This window comes from Cornus florida, unplaced genomic scaffold, assembly GCF_030987335.1.
Source record: "Cornus florida cultivar Cherokee Brave unplaced genomic scaffold, ASM3098733v1 CherokeeBrave_3.0.0_Hap2_Chr01, whole genome shotgun sequence".
In the NCBI taxonomy this organism is placed as follows: Eukaryota; Viridiplantae; Streptophyta; class Magnoliopsida; order Cornales; family Cornaceae; genus Cornus; species Cornus florida.
In genome coordinates this window covers 54,667,693-54,684,721 of record NW_026775571.1, presented here as the reverse complement: position 1 = coordinate 54,684,721, position 17,029 = coordinate 54,667,693, and the positions used below count along the sequence as shown (strand labels likewise).

Sequence of the window (17,029 nt, the reverse complement as noted above, 5' to 3'; positions counted from 1 at the left end):
ACGACGAAGAAAAAAGCCGTTGTTGCAGAACCACGCGAACGAGTAAAAAACACCAATCGAAACTGCAACAGATCAAAAATAGGTCCAAAAAATACGCATCTTGGAATCTCTTCAAAACCCTTCACACCCACTAGGGTTTACGCAAACTTGCCCTAATGTTTCAACTACACACCTAGAGCATTACAAACTATGCTCTGATATCATGTTGGCTTTAAGATATAATCAAATCAAGAGTAAAATATAAGAAGAGGAAGAAAAAGAGAAGAAAGACGATGAGAGAAAAAGATAGAGAGATGGGGAAAGAGAGAAAGAATGAAAGAATACTTTCATCCTTCCACCACATTCTATTTATACTAACAAGTTTCAGAAATTATACACAAGTCCTAATATTATATAAGTAATAACAAATAAGCCCCTGACAATAGATTTTCGGTCTCGTGCTCCTTCTACATTAGGAGATCGTTTGGGGAGATTTTGGTGGTGTCTTTGGAGAGAGCTCAATAGGAGATGGTTTGACGCCGAGGACACACCTATTGGGGTGTTGAAAATTTCTTGTCTCGGCTTTATTTTTTGTGGGGTTGCTCGGAGGAATTGTAAATCCTTGGGGGAGAGTTGATTTTTTTTGACAATCTGAGAGATTAGGGGCCCTATTAGGCTCTTATCTTGTTCCCTTTTTTGAACGCTTTCTAAAACAATCTTAATTGTCAAAAAAAAGAAAAAAAAGAGTCCACATATCATAAATTAATAACATTTATTATGTAGTATGAAAGAAGGTATCACCAGATTGCTTTAGCAAAGAGCAAAAAAAAAAAAAAAAAAAAAAAACAAACTATTTCGTAGCTAAGAGTTCTGGTTCCCTAAATCAATTACTGACCTTTACTGCAACACAAAATAGTTGATCTTAGTTATAACTAAAACCGGATATGGAAAGCGAAAAGGAGCAAAAAAGTAAGCCACCAATGGCACGTGACCTGTCCTATAGTTTTTTGCTGCATAGATATAATCTATAGCTGAAAGCATCACCAGAATAGTGGAGGTAAAGGACGTAATCTCAAAAGTCAAAGTTGGTGTTAAATATTACAAATTGACTTATTACACTCATAGCTACAAAAGCAAACATGCTGATATCTTGGCAGTATTCTGAGCAACTCCTCAACCTGGATTTCTTGCCTTGTATTCTTATGGTAAGATGATAGTTATCAAAAAAACTAAAAAAAAAAAATCGTATGGTTAGATGACAACCATGACAAGAATATTCAATTTTTTATGTTCGTAACTTGGACAGATATATGCCAAAATGCCTCATCTTGTAACTAGGTGTAAGTGGAATGAACAGCATTTTGAACCACGGGCTTAGTTTCCCACAAGATATGCTTTTGCCATTGGGTAGCAAAACTATTGAACAAAAATGTGTGGTTTCCAAGAGATCACATGTATATTTTACTTACAGCAGCATCATACATTATAAAATATTTCAGACTTCTCTACCAGATATCAGTAATAGATTTTTTTTTTTTTAAAAAAAACAAAATTGGTCCAGAATAAATTTCGACATGCTAGATATACTATGAAATGTAGCTTGCCACCTGGTGAAGGTAGGTTTGGCATGTAAGATGGACCTAAGGCACAATCAAATTAGGTTTCATGAGTAGAAAATGACAGCAAAATCACTCCACTGAGTGTCAACGTACTTCAATACTTCGATCTTTTGGACAATAATTCTAAATTATAAGCTTTTAAAAAAAAGAAGAAATCCATTATACTTACTCTGATCTGGCAGTAGGTCTCTTTAAGTCTGTTAAGCATCAACAAATCTACAGGCTTTGTCATAGCATCAGTACGAATTGGCGGCCATGTTTGATGATGCCTCTGAGTCCATAGAAGGCATCTCGATATATCCTGAAATAATACCCATCATTTATGTAAGTTAAGAATAGGGATTATGGCAAAGAAATCACCAACATACAGGAATCACAAAAAGGTAAAGAGAAAAGAACAAGTCGAGAAAGACATTTTAATGTCCCTAAAATAAGGAAAATGTAAGAAAGAAGTATATCATCATCTTTTCATGGTAAGGTGCAGTTAGGGTAACAATAAGGAGAGAATCGAAGAGAGTAGAGAAGTTGATCATGAAAGTGCCAAGTACATAAAGAGGTAGGACTAATAAGTGAGAAAAAATGAGAGGACATAACTGAGATGCTTTATTATGTGCAACAAAAACAATGAACGCACTGGTAAGGGGTATGATCCAAGTCGAAGGCAATTGACAATGATATGGTTAAACCTAACATGAGTTGACATAGAGGGGGTAAAAAATTGGCAGCAAAAGTATCACAGAGGTTACTGACTTTACATTAGAACAATGAAGCAAGATTTATGCAGCTAATCTAGTAGTTGGGATAAGGCATCAAGTTCAAGTATTAAACATAAGGCAAAATAGTCAAGTCCATCAACAACAGCGACCAAACAAGACAATTAAACAAAATCAAGGCTACTATAAAGGAACAACTAAGGCTTGTGTCCAACATGAAACAACAGGAACAATAGGACAAAGATTCTCCAAGTGGAAGAAACAGATCACAGTTTCAGGTCGGTTAACATTCTACAAAGAGGAATGCAAGGGAAAACTAAATGACTCGAAGCTTAGATGCTCATTCTACAACAAATGAAAGTATGAACTTTCATTACCTTCATAAAGACAACTAGAGAAATAATCAAAAGCATGTAAAACCACTTATTAGAGTTAAATATCAGCATTTTCTAAAAGTAAACAAGTAGATAACCAGAACCAGCGTCCACACCTCTCCACCAAAACGTAATGTCACCTGTGTAGTAGGTAGAGCAACTCCATCCTGAACATAAACACATAATTAGCAAATATTTTTAAATGGAAATACATAAAAACAACCCAAAACACCAACTAAACACATACTATACATATTTACAAAAACTCGCATCATGATGGCAATGTTAGTGGTGGGTGTTGAGGCTGGTTATGATGTTCTTCTTCATTTTGTGGCTGTGTCTATGATGGTGGCGTTGGTAGTAGTAGTGATCAGTGACATCAGTGATGAATACGTTGATAGTTGTGTTGAAAGTGAAGTAATGATCTTAGTTGGTTATGGTCATGATGATGGTACAGCATTTTGTGGCAGTGTCTTTGATGGCGGTGCTGGTAGTAGTAATGACTAGTGACATCAGTGATGAATACGTTGATAGTTGTGGTGAAAGTGAAGTAATGATCTTAGTTGGTTATGGTGATGATGTTGGTACAGCTAAAGTGAAAAACTTTTTCTTTAAGCCTTTCAGGGAAAAAAAAAATTAAAAAAGATTTTTTTTCTCATTCCATACAAAGCAATTTTTTCTGGTTTACAGAGGCAGCCTTTTTAAGTTATATAAAACTATTAAGCTTTTTTTCTTCAAGATGCCAAAAGAGTAAATCAAAGATGCCATCCAGTGAATGTCTCTGGTAGCTCTATTTTACTTTCTTGTTCCTATTTTTATCATGTGCATGTGCTGAACAGCCCACAAGAAAGAAGCTTGTGAAACAGAAATATTACCTCAATGCAGATTACTGATGTCATGTGAGCACCCATATTTACAACACATGCTGTAGACAACCCATTCCCGAAAACTGCAGCAAGACCCTCCTGGGTCAACCATTTCAGGATGAAAAAAAGGACATCATATACTGAAGAAATTCCAAGGAGTGCATAACTACAGCAGAGGATATTCCGCAAGCAGGTAAATCAAACAATCTATGAAGGAGATGTCTGAAACAAATCCTACCACTAATCAGACCACATACAGCATTAAGATTCAGACTTATCAAAAAAAAGAAGAAAGAATTAAAATTCAGGATGCCACTTTATGGCTTCATTCTCATAGAGCACAAACTGGCACTTCAAAGAAATAAATGCGCCCATAAATCTTCAAATAATCATCATCTAAGCTAAGAATGTTAAGCTATAAGCACAAGAAACAAAACAACTCAATTTTTAGAAAATAAAATAAAATAAAATAAAAAGTATTATGCATTCTAGAAGAAGAAACTCTGAAAGACAATGATACAAGATAACGAGCAGCAAGTCCTAAACAATGATATAAGACAGTTTTAGGGGGCCACAAGTGGTAAGCAAGCCATTCAAAGGTTGTGAAATTGTAGGGAAATCAGTAGTAGTGAGACAACCAGCTCTCTAAAATTACAGTGGCAAAACTTCTTTCATATATTTTCAATGAGAATTGATATAGAATATGCCTTCAAGTAAAGAACAAGGATGCCAAAAATCAAAGAAAGGTGGACTAGCATTGACTTCCTTTATCGAGGGTGGGGAATGGACAGAAATATGATGTTAAGATTTAAGCATGTTCAAAGAGTGAGTTATGCTTTGGTTTCACAAGTTTATAGAGGAATAAAAAGAAAGAAATTACTTCTGGACAGCAAGAAAATCTTTAGATTTTGAGTTGATTGTACCATAGAAGTTAGGTGAAGATTAAAATTTTTAAAAAATGTCGACTTTATAATTAAAAATAGGTTTAAAAGCAGATAAACAAGTACATAGAAAAATTTTAAAAAATGAAAGAAGGAAGAAGAAGAAGAAAAGAGTATCATAAAGGTCTTCAAGGATTTCACCCTAGAATGAAATCAATCCCATGAAAAAGGTCATTGCTCAGTTGTAGTTCCATCCCATCTATGGGAGCATACTAGCCTTACGAGGAAAAGGCCTAACTGACATCTTTATCTACAAATAGACCAACCAATAGCCCCTAAAGTAATTAGAAATAAGACTACTCTTACCATTAACTCTTTTTCTTTTATTTCATTTTATTTTTTGTTTTGCCGCCAGAGGGAGGAGGGGTTAGAAAGTGTGGGGAGAGAGAGGGATAATTATGTACTACTATTTACTAATGGAGTGACTTTATGCCCAAAAGCATTGTAAAGATAAAAAGCCAGTAGCCTAAGATGCACATCATATCCTACTCCTGCCAAGATTTTAAACTTGGTACAACAAAAAGACTCTGCCCCAAGTAAAAATTAATCAAAATTAGACAAATAATAACCCAAAAGCATTATAGTTTTGAAACAACCAACCCATAATCAGTAACTACTTTCAAATTGGAACTTACAGAATTAACCAATTGCGAAGTAAGCTAGAACCAACTAAACTTTCTTTGACCATGTTGAACCCATGATTGGAATGATGAGTTCACTAGTGCAGCTTACATAGATTTCCTCTTGCTCTATTCTTTTCCAAAAATTGATCCCCATTATGGTTACGCAACCCACACTGTAAAGTGCCTAAACAAGAAACATGAGAATTGATAGTGTTTAGAGAATATCATACGAGTGATTTTAGCCAATGATAGAATATTGATTGGAGTGATTTATGGGATTGATTTTAGGAATCCTCCATCAATGTATTTTCCATATTTATCACTTGTATTCTTTCACCTATAAATAGTGGTGCTCATTGTAAACAATACTAAGAGAATATAATAAAAGTGATGTAGCCCTTTGGGCTTTGTGTGCCATGGATGTAGGTCGTAGTTGTCGAACCATGTATATTCTTGAGCTCTTCATTTTCTAATTTCTCTCTTCAATTTCAACATGGTATCAGAGCTGTTAGAATGTTATATATATATATATATATATATACACACACACACACATATGTGTTGGGTCATTATGTAATTACATATAGTTGATAGGGCCCTTGTGTTATTAAGTAAGACTTGTACCCTTTATATAAGCCTACATAGGCTTATTAGGTTTAAGAAGTTGAAATACAGAAATGGTTGATCTCTCTCTCTCTCTCTCATATGATTTTAAACATGGTATCATAGCAACACGATCATGGGTGTGAGAGTCTGTAATTGGGTTGTTCTTGTATAAGATTGGCATCGCGATTGTTGTGTTGGTGGTCTCTGTTGATAGTTCCTCTTCCCTCCTTGTTCGTCGTTAGATCTGAAGATCGTTCACCGTTGTCGTCAAGATTTGCAGCCTCGGTCGTTGTTGTCAGATCTGAAGCTTGTTCGTCTTCGTCTCTGCCTTGTTCGTCGTTGCCGGCAACTCCTCTTTGGTTGTCAGCGAGCTCGCCAACATCTGCAGTCTCGATTTGCAGAGGTGAGGTTCATCTTTTTTGGCCGGAAGTTGCAGCGGTCGCTGCTTATTGATTCGGCCATTGTTTGTGTGTGAGTTGCCGTCGTCTTCGCTGCGCTGTTCACCGGCATTTGTGAAGGTGTGAAGAAGAAGACCCGTGTTTGGCTACACGGTTATGCTATTCCAACCCTGGTTTACTAAACTTGGGATAGCCCATATCAAGCCCGTTTGATCAGATCCGACCCATTCGACCAGATCCGGCCCATTCGACAAGTTCATCCAGAATACAGATTCTGCAATTATTTTTTTTTTGTTCTTCTCTGTTTTTTTTGCTGCATTCACCATGGCGTCCAGTTCCGATTTGCTTTCTCCCACGTCCAATCTTCATTCTCCCATGACTTCAGTTAAACTCACTGGGAAGAATTACATACTGTGGGCTAAATCTGTTGTAATTTTTCTTAAAGGCAAAGGTCTTGGTACTCATCTGAATAAAGATAAATTAAGGAAACTGATGCTTCTTTTGCTACATGGGACAAGGAAGGTGCTCAGATCATCTCTGTGATGATAAACAGTATTGAACCCCAAATCAGTTCAATTTTACTTTATTTGGATACTGCCAAGGAGATATGGGACAGATTGTAGCAATTGTATTTTAGACCAGGGAATATCACTCGTGTTTATGAGCTCTGCAAGCAGTATTTCAATCTTGAACAAGGTAGTTCCAGTATAGAAGAGTATTATTCCAAAGTTATGGGAGTATGTGAGGAGCTAAATATGTATCAGCCCATTACTGCTGATGTTCGAAGTATGCAACAACAGCGTGAGGACTTTAATGTTGTCCGTTTTCTTACTGGTTTGTCATCAGCATATGAGTCTTTTCGTGCATAGATTATGGGCAGTCTCACACTTCCATCTCTTGCTGAGGTGTTTTCTCGACTTCAGCGTGCTACACTTGCAAGTGACAACTCCAATTTAAATACTGGACAGAGTAGTGAGCGTTCAGCCTTGGTAGTTTCAAAGGGTGAACATAATGCTTATCGTGGAGGTCGTGGGGGACGCACCACACGTGGTGGTTGTGATTCACGGGGAGGACATGGTCGTGGCAGGGAATCAAGAAAATGTACTCATTGTGGTCTTTCTAATCATACTGTGAACTTTTGTTGGGACCTTCATGGCAAACCATCTAGTTATGCATATCAAGTTTCCTCCTCTCCGAATGATGTTACTTTTGGATCTCACAACGTAGCTGAATCAGACACGGTCCCTGTTCCACGGGATGAGTATACTCAATTTTTGTCTTATAAGCAAGCATCTAATTCATCTTCCACGGCTACCTTTTGCCCAGTCAGGTACTGCACACATGTGCTTATTGTCTTCCACTCGCAGTCCTTGGATCATAAACACTGGAGCATCTAATCATATGACTGGATGTTCTTCTCTTCTATCTGATTTTAATTCTGTACCTCTTTCTCAAAGTGTTACTCTTGCTAATGGTTCATCCACTAAGGTTTCAGGTTTGGGGACAACTCAACTTAGTGATTCCTTGTCTCTCTCGTCTGTTTTACATGTTCCTCAGTTTCCCTTTAATTTAATGTCTATCAGTAAGTTTACTAAATCTCTCCAGTGCTCTGTTACATTTCATCCTACTTCTTGTGTGTTTCAAGATCTCAAGACGAAAAAGAAGATTGGTACGGGGCATGAAGCTGGTGGCTTATATTATTTTGATTTGGAACCTTATCCTGTGGCTCTTCAGTCTTCCCTGTCTCCATTCCAGTGGCACTGTCGTCTTGGTCACCCGTCACTTCAAGTTTTGCAGCGTCAAGTTCCTAGTCTTAGTCATTTAAAATTCTTGTCGTGTGAAGTTTGTCAACTTAGTAAGCACCATCGCGTGTCTTTCAAGTCTAGGGTTAATAATCGTGTTGCTAGTCCTTTTCATTTAGTTCATTCAGATGTATGGGGTCCAATAAAGCATTCTTCAATTAATAAATTTCATTATTTTGTGACATTTGTGGATGATTATTCTCGCCTAACTTGGTTGTTTCTAATGAAAGATCGCTCCGAGTTATTTTTAATTTTTCAAAAATTTCGAAAAGAAATCAAAACTCAGTTTGGATGCCCAATTCGTATTCTACATTCTGATAATGCTGAGGAAAATTCTTCAACTCCCTTTGATACATATCTTAGTGATAAAGGAATTATTCATCAAAATTCATGTGTTTATACTCAACAAAATGGAGTTGCAGAACGTAAGAATCGACATCTCTTAGAAGTAACTCGTGCTCTTTTGTTTCATATGCATATGCCTAAACGGTTTTGGGGTGAGGTGATGCTGTTCTTACTGCCGGTCTAAGAAGCACAGACACGGATACGGGACACGGACACGACACGACATCGACACGGCGACACGACAAATCCAAAAAAATTAGGACACGGACACGGCGAATAGTATATATATATATATATATATATATATATATGTATATATATATATATATATGTATATATATATGATGTAGTACTTTAAAAATTACTGAGTGTTACTATTTTTCATCAACCTCACAATGAAAAAAAACACAAATCATAACTCATAACTAATAAACTATAAAAGAACAATGTTGCAGAATTATAAAACCAAATAAAAAATAAGACATTAGAAAAATAACTAGTGTCATTTAATCGTCATTGCAACTTTACTCCAAATACAAAAGCATAGACAGAAAGGACTATTAACATTCACGACTTTACTGTTAGCACTTAACATTCACAAAAACCTAAAGGCTAGTCCCCAAAAAAGATACAAAAACAAGTCAGTGTACTATCATCTATTCCCATCCATCATTTGACCTAGGACTTTTACCATTTACAATACCAAAAGGGTAGTACATAACAAAAAAAAAAAGAACATATCAGCATTCAAAAAAAAAATGGTGGCGAGCTCTGCAATCTTTCTCTCGAGCCTGTTGAACTTGGTCTTCGTGTAGACCAAGTGTGTGGCGAGCTTCTCCTCCAAGCTCTACTCCATGACATGGACATGGTGGTCTCCTTCGCTAGCCATGTCTTACTCCAACAAAGCTCCCTTGACGAACCTGGCTCTGATACCAACTGTCACGGGCTTAGAGTTTCAGCACCACTCTAACTACTCCCGTGCAGCACCAAGACGTTGCTTCTACTCTCACAAGTACTTGGTCAGCCTAACTCCCGTGCCTACCTTAGCCAACGCACTCCCCTCGCCGCTTGCTAGTGTTGTAGTGGCCCTCGCCCTCTCCTCACTTGGCTTGCACACTCACACACACTAAGGCACTTAAGTTAGCAAGGAAAGAACACTTTTATTACTTCAAAGAATGCTTTGTACAAGGCTAACTCTTAAACTCTCTACAAGGCTCTCAAGACTCACTCCAGGTCTTGATGGCTACAAAATGAAGTCTTACTCCTATTTATAGGCATCCCCATCCCTAATGGACAGCTAAGATGCATTCTAACCGACGGTGGAGATCAATTCTCTAGAATCTTCTCCCACCTTCTTCACACTTCTATATATATCTACAAGTATCTACAACATTCTAGAACTCTCCATACTACTCCACACAACTCTGGAAAACTCTAGAACCTTCCACATACTTCTATAATATTCTACACATATCTAGAATCTTTCACACAAGTCCAGACAATTCTGAAAGATTCTAGAAACTCCTCTCGCCATGCAGTTGTCATGCAGCGTCCTACTCAACGCCTGCGTGTCACCTGCGTGGCGAAACCTCCATAGGCGAGGCGTGAGACTAAGCTGGCTTGCCATGAAGTGCCTGGCAGAAGTGAGTGATTGTTTCATCCACAATGGGTATACTTCTTGCTGTCGTGACCCCCCTCTGCTGCCACGAGTGCCACAACCTTGGTTGAAAGGACCTCTGCCCTCTCGTCCTCCACGGGAAGTATCATGTCGCTTAGCAGGAACAATAAGAGCACAATGGTTTTCCTTCTCAATCACAAGGGCATGAATAGATGCTCTTCGAACTCGAGCAAAGTCTCATTGTTTGTGGGTATCTCCTTGCTAGACAAAATCTGTTAACTGATCGGAGCAAGTTCAGGTTTAAGTCCAGATAAGAATTTCACCACCCCAAACTCCTCCCTATATCGTTTCTGTTGTTCTATATCTGTAGTCAATGGTTAGTAGATATTCAATTCTTCCCACATACCCTTCAGTTCTGAGTAAAAATCTTTAATAGAATGATCTCCATGTTTAAGATTAAATGTACTGGTATAACTGATAAGGACAAAAAAATATTATTCTTTGAAGAATACATGTCCCTCATATTTTCCCAAATATCTTTGGCAAATTCTTGGAATGACATGTTGTTGAAGATCTCAGGTTCCAAGCTATTCTATAACCAAGTCATAATCTGAGCATCTTCTTTCTCCCAAGCCTCAATAATCTTTTCATCAATGGTGGGTTTGGTTGATTAAAGATAAGACAGTTTTCCTCGAGCCCTTAAGAATACCTCGACAACACTAGATCATTGAAGGTAGTTCGAGCCTCACAGTTTGGTGCTGGTGATTGACCCAGGAAGATGAGAGTCCTTGGTATCCATAGGGGGCTGCCAAACAAGACAGAGATAGAAGCGAGAGGGAGCCGAGATAAGAGAACCAATATTAAGCCGAGATGAACCTGTGAGAGATTGTCGAGGAGAAAGCTGAGGAGAGATTCGAGAGAGGTTGCCGAGACGAGAACTGAGATCACTGAGGAGAGATCGCAGAGAAGAGATTGCTGAGAGAAAGCCGAGATGGAATCAAGATCAGAGTCTTAATATGAGTATAAAAAAAAAAATTTAAGAGGGATCGATTTCCGATTTGAAATCATGTTGAAAGAGAGAGAATATATGAAAACATATATATTATTGAGTCAATAATACAATAATATAATGGGGTTTATATAGGATAAGCTACAAGATTAGGTGAGTAGAGAACAAGTAAACCTATACATGTTAATGTTATATATGGCAATGAGGGGTAGGTGAAGACGGCTACAAAATACATAAAATTCTAGTAGACTCAATGTAATCTAATTGTACACGTGTGACAGCTCGTACTACTATACTGTACAACAAAATTGAAACACGTCTTGGATAAAAAAGAAGGCCACACGTGAGGCGACATGTTGAAGGATTTAAATATTAAAGTTACACCCTCTGTAATAGCTTAAGCTTTTAAAGCAGATGGTAGCTAACGCAGTATCAAAGTCAAAGGTCTCGAGTTCAAACCCGATAATTAAAAATTGAAACGCGTGGACTAGATGGTTGTTAACATGATATCGGAGCAGGTTTATCATACACTACTCTAAACTCGTGTCGGATCTCCGGATCAACTTGCCTCGAATCTTCGGATCTCCTGATCTACTTGTCTTGGACTCTTGACAACTTCATATTTAGCTTCAAGTTAGACACTTGAGTTAGAATCTCCGTGAACCAAACTTGAGAGGGGGTTTTGAGAGAATATCTTAGGAGTGATTTTAGCCTATGATAGAATATTTATTGGAGTGATTTATGGGATTGATTTTAGGAATCTTCCATCAACGTATTTTTCATATTTATCACTTGTATTATTTCACTATAAATAGAGGTACTTACTGTAAACAATATTGAGAGAGAATATAATGAAAGTAATGTTGCCCTTTGGGCTTTGTGTGCGGTGGATGTAGGTCGTAGTGGCTGAACCACGTATATCCTTGTGTTCTTCTCTAATTTCTCTTCAATTTCAACAGATAGCATATGGGAAGAAGGATCTTCAAGCAAAGAACTTAGTCAAAGCTAGAAGTTCAGGAGCTTATAAGGGCCCTCTGTACTAGCATTATTGCAGAAAGCTCGTCAAAGGTAAAATTGACCTTGTCATACATGGATTATCAAAGTAAGACAAGGCAGAGCAAGCAATACCTCATCCTGCCCTGAACCTGGTAGGGTGGCTAAGACACCCACCTCAATCAGAGCATGGGAATACTAGCTCCACCCGCATCCCCATATGTGGTAGGGAAGAGGGCCATTGCCTTCCATATTCAGACCTACCTTCACATAACAGAATCAATAAGGTCTAAGAAAAGTTTCCAGATGCTGGAATTATTCCCATGGTTTCTGTGTCATTGACCGAGAATTGGAATACACACCAGGAATGGCAGCTCTGAATCATAAAAGAAAAGAATGCTAACTGACAACTATTGATTCATCATTTTAACCAGACCTTACTCTGAATCAATAGTTAGGTAGCCATTTTTAAACTTCAACTAATTCTGTCAAACTGTCTGACAGAAGTTGCATGTACACGTCATTACTGGGAAAAAAACAAAAAAACAAAAGTTGCATGCGTGCACATGTACCCACCAACATATCAATATCATAATAAAAGTTGCAGAACTACACAAATTGTAAATTGTGGTACACAACAATTCACCCCCTTACTAATTGGGGAAGAAGGTTAAGAATGGCAATTTGGGTGATGGATATTGGAAAGGTATACATCAAATATCAAAATTTCCTGGGTGTGTGTGTTTGGCGTTTCAAAAATCTAGTGGAAGAAGTTTATTGTGACAAATCCACATGATATCATCCATCTAAGTGTCATTCATACATTTTGGTTTCATTTATAAAGAGAATAGTGTTTATAAGTGGATATCAACTATAAAATAGTATGTAAAGTGCAGGTTTAGAATTTTTTTTATTTTTTTTTTCACAAGCCAGGTTTAGATATTTGGTTCTCTTACTTTTTGTATTCAAAACATAAGAAGTTTGTTGTGACAAATCAACTCACATGGAAATGAAGATAAGAAATAGTTCCTCAGATAAGCAAGCTATATGTCTGATCAACTATATACACGCACATAATGAAATCAAAACATTCTTGCCGATGAAAAGGAAAAAGTGAAAGGAAAAAAAAAAAAAAAAAAAGGAACAAATCATTCAGCCAAGAACTAACATCATACTACAAATTTCAACAAACAGGAAATTAGTTTAGAGACTTCTCTAGGAATATAAACACAGAAAATCTCCCAACCTGGTGGACCACTGCTGTGCTAAACTGCAAGTCTCGCAATACAAGAGATAACATTTCCTTTATTTCTGTTCATAACAACAAAAAAATAGGGAATGATGTTGCTGCAATAATAATATCCACTGTCAGTTTTGATATCACATGCATGAAGATATAATTTTTATAAAAAGAATCACAGTTGGGAAAGATTGATAACAGAATAAGAGAGGCCAGATCAGAAGCATACCTGATAGCAAGCACCACATTTAGAAAATAGATAGATAAATTCTCAGAATTTTAATATTATTTTTCTGTTACACATTCAAAGGAGCTTCGATGGCACACCCCAAAATGCTCCCCCTCTATACACTTAATTTTATTCATAAATCTTATCAAAGAGAAGATTTTTAAATTCCACTTGAGCAACAGGCTACAATCAAATCTTCAGTAATATACGGATAAGCAAAACAACAATTGCTTGTTTATAAGAAATTTGATAATCGTTTAAGTTATAATCTAAGGCATTCTTTATTCATAATCTTATAGATGCTTGTTTTTAAGAAAAAATTACCTTGGAAGGGCAATCCTTACCTCCACCTTCCTTTTCATTCGCTTTTGTTCAACATTCTTTAGCATCTGTTGTTTCATTCAAGTAATTCTAAACTACTACTCCCTCTATCTCAAAATAAGTGTCCTCTTTCCATTTTGGGATGTCCCAAATTAAGTGCCCCATTTAAAAAACTCAATGTAAAATATTTGTATCTTTTCTAAACTATCTGCAAGTTTTAAAACTTCCCTAAATTAATATTAACACAAATCTTTATATTAGTAAATAGTTAGTTTTGAAATTTAGAAAGGAGACATGTATTAGTTGCATGCCCTTAAGAAGTTGGAGTCCCCAAAGGGACATTAATTTTGGGACGGTGGGAGTAATCAGAGACATGATCTTCAAGTTCAAAGTAACTTTTTTTGTGCTTTTTCGTTCTCAGACGCTCTACTCCAGCGTCCCATGAGTTCTGTTTCTTATCTTTCAGTTATTCTCTTCTAATCTGTGAAAGGTATGAAAGCACTAGAAGGTGAGAAACGTTCCCTTCTGGATGTGGCGAGATTATCAAGCCTCGCCATTAATGGCAAGGTCAAAAGTAAAGCCACAAGAAAAGGGCATGTGTTTAGGGTTGACAACCATAACACAACGATCCGAGAGGCAGCGCTGAAATCTTGCCTGGTTGGGAGATTTGACAGAGATGTGGGCAGTCTTCAGAGGATAGAGGAGTGTGCTACCAAGATCTGGAAGATCTCAAGTGGGTTTAGGGTTGTTACTCTGCCCGACAGCCTTCTACTCTTCAGATTGCCCTTGAAAAATGAAGCTAATAGGTTCTTGAAGCATGAGAAGAAGGTTTAGGGTGAAGCAAGGCTGTTTATTGATGTGTGGTGTTTCAAAGTTGGCTGCTCGGGACTGAGGAAGAAAAGTATGAAAAGGAGAATAATCATTTATGAGCTTCCTCTGCATGTCTGGTGCCAGAAACTATTCGAGGCTATTGGCGACTTATGCGGAGGCTTAAGTGACGTTGAGGCATATGAGATGGATGATACTGAGAAAATTGTTCTCCGTGTCACCAACGGTGGGGTGATTCCAACGTTCGTCATCGTGGAAGATAAATGGGTGGCGTTTAAGGTTGCTTTGATGGAAGAAATTGTGCCTTCTCTTGTGCCAACACCAGACTCTATGATCGGAAGGGAAGAAAGTAATTTGATATCTGAAGGGGAGTGGATGTGATGTAATAATGATCAGAGGGATGCACTTTTCGAACTTGCAGGGGAAGGGTTTCTCTCAGGACAGGGATGACTGGGCATTCACGAGAGGGAAGAGAACTTCGGAAGAAGTAGAGGAGCTTCGCGCGTCAAGAATCGAGAGCCTCTAAGGTATACACACGTCACACATCGGGAGACTTCCTGTTCGAATTGGAAGACAGCTTGCACAGGTCACGAGGTGTGTCACATGAGGGGGATTTAAATTTCAATTATGCGGACCATGGGCCTTTCTCCAATGGGCCAACAGCGGATGTTCTTAAAGCTGGTGACAAGAACCTATAACATTCTTCCTCCACTCGAACTCGCAACGCCCTCGTTGCGGTTGGACCACCGTCACCACCCTGCCTAACCGATTCCTCTCAGGCAGGTGCTTGACATGACACCGGATGAAGGATCAAGTTTGGCCCTAATAGCAAGGAGAAATACAAGAGAAATATGTATAGACTTTAATGAGATTCTACACTTATTCATAGCTCTAATATTTTATATACTAAATAGAGCACATGTTAAAATTACAAGGAAATTGAATAAAATCACTGCATATTCAATGCAAAAATATATGCATAAATAAAGTCAAATTACATGATTCTAGGCTATCATATCTTGGTGGGCTAATATGGTAAGTTAAATCCATGATTCTAGGCTATCAAGATACTATCTCTGCTAACACTATCTCACACTTCCGGATACACAGATGCACTATACATAAACAACATTTCTTCAACATCAAGATACTTCATTTCTAGTGTAGTAATAAGAGTAAAATTGCACAACACTATATAGAAATGTAGGAAGACAAAAAAAAAAAAGAAAAAGAAAAAAAGAAGAAGATATAATAATGGTAAATGTCATCAAGTTGGTCCCATATCCATGTTCATACCCCCAGCTTCTCGTCTGACTTATAACAGTATAAGTTAGAAGCCTAAAAGTATTTGATAGATTCACAAAAGATGATTGTGTACAGTAATGTATGTACATATAAAAAAACGTTATATATTATAAACACACACATAAAAAAAATTAATTAACTTGCATGCAAACATATGTACATGTATACTAGTGTTTCCATTGTAACAGTTGCGGTTTTAAATAGTGGTATTGGTCGTAGTGATGTAATGGCCAGAGTATCAGTCTATCCTCAATGCAAATTGCTTATTAAACCATGATTTATTATATGTTAGGAAAAATTGTAAAAAGAACCACTAAACTATAAATATGTTACAACCACCCCCCCACCCACCCGAACTATTTTTGAGCCAGAAAACTCCCCCAATCTTTTAAAATCGTGCAAAATACCCTCCTCCCATTAGAAGACCATCAAGTCCCTTTTAATTTACAATGTGAAATTACTAACACCACAAACCCACCCACACCACCAACCCCCAACCCCCACACCCCCCCCCCCCCCCCCCCCCCCCCCCCAAAAACCACAGAGTAATAAATTAACAAAACTAAATTAAATTAATATGTAAAATAGCAATAAAGACCCCAGATAACATTGTGTCGTATTTAATATAATTAATGATTCAGACTCGAGATCCTTATTGTTGTTGACATATTGATTTAATTTTTTTCTAAATTCAATACTAGGGAAGCTTTAGTTATTTGATAGCTATCTAACAACAGGGGGACATTTTTCACAATTTTGAAAGAGAGGGATTTTTGCAACAGATTGATATTTCGTTAGTGTTTTTGGCAATTTGCCATATTTTGTATATTCTCATTAATTTTTAGTGAATTTTATGATATCTAAGCATGGTATTGAATCTTATTTCAATTTCTAGAATCATTGATAAACATTACTTTCCACTATTGCCTCACACAGTTGATTTCTAAATCAATGTAGTGAAAGTTATTTTCATACGGTTCTCTTCGCTAATTTTTATGACTAAAATCATTGTCAGAGATTTATTATACTTCTATGACTATTGCCTCACACAGTTGATTTCTAAATCAATGCTTGATAGTCGACTTGAAAGTCACTTGCTAATAGGATCACAAGACAATCACTTTTCATCTCAGTCAATAATCCGGATCAAGCTAAAGGCATCTTCAGATCTTGCTGCAGTATCGTTCGTCTTTGGAGATTTAACTTTTAACTCAAAACAG

At 37.3% G+C, this 17,029-nt stretch overlaps 1 protein-coding gene across 2 annotated transcripts in view; it reads right to left on the bottom strand.

Moving 5' to 3' along the window:
* Positions 1 to 17,029, bottom strand: part of LOC132297357 (actin-related protein 9) — a 74,827-nt gene that overhangs the window by 37,527 nt on the left and 20,271 nt on the right. For both annotated transcript variants that reach the window (XR_009479223.1, XM_059794912.1), the window contains exons 9-12: positions 13,133 to 13,197; positions 3,561 to 3,650; positions 2,802 to 2,852; positions 1,768 to 1,899 (exon numbers count right to left, since the gene is read on the bottom strand). Coding sequence is in view for 1 of the 2 variants with exons in the window: in XM_059794912.1 (XP_059650895.1) it covers positions 1,768 to 1,899; positions 2,802 to 2,852; positions 3,561 to 3,650; positions 13,133 to 13,197 (338 nt within the window). In the remaining variant the exon portion in view is untranslated. The remainder of the gene's footprint in view (positions 1 to 1,767; positions 1,900 to 2,801; positions 2,853 to 3,560; positions 3,651 to 13,132; positions 13,198 to 17,029) is intronic.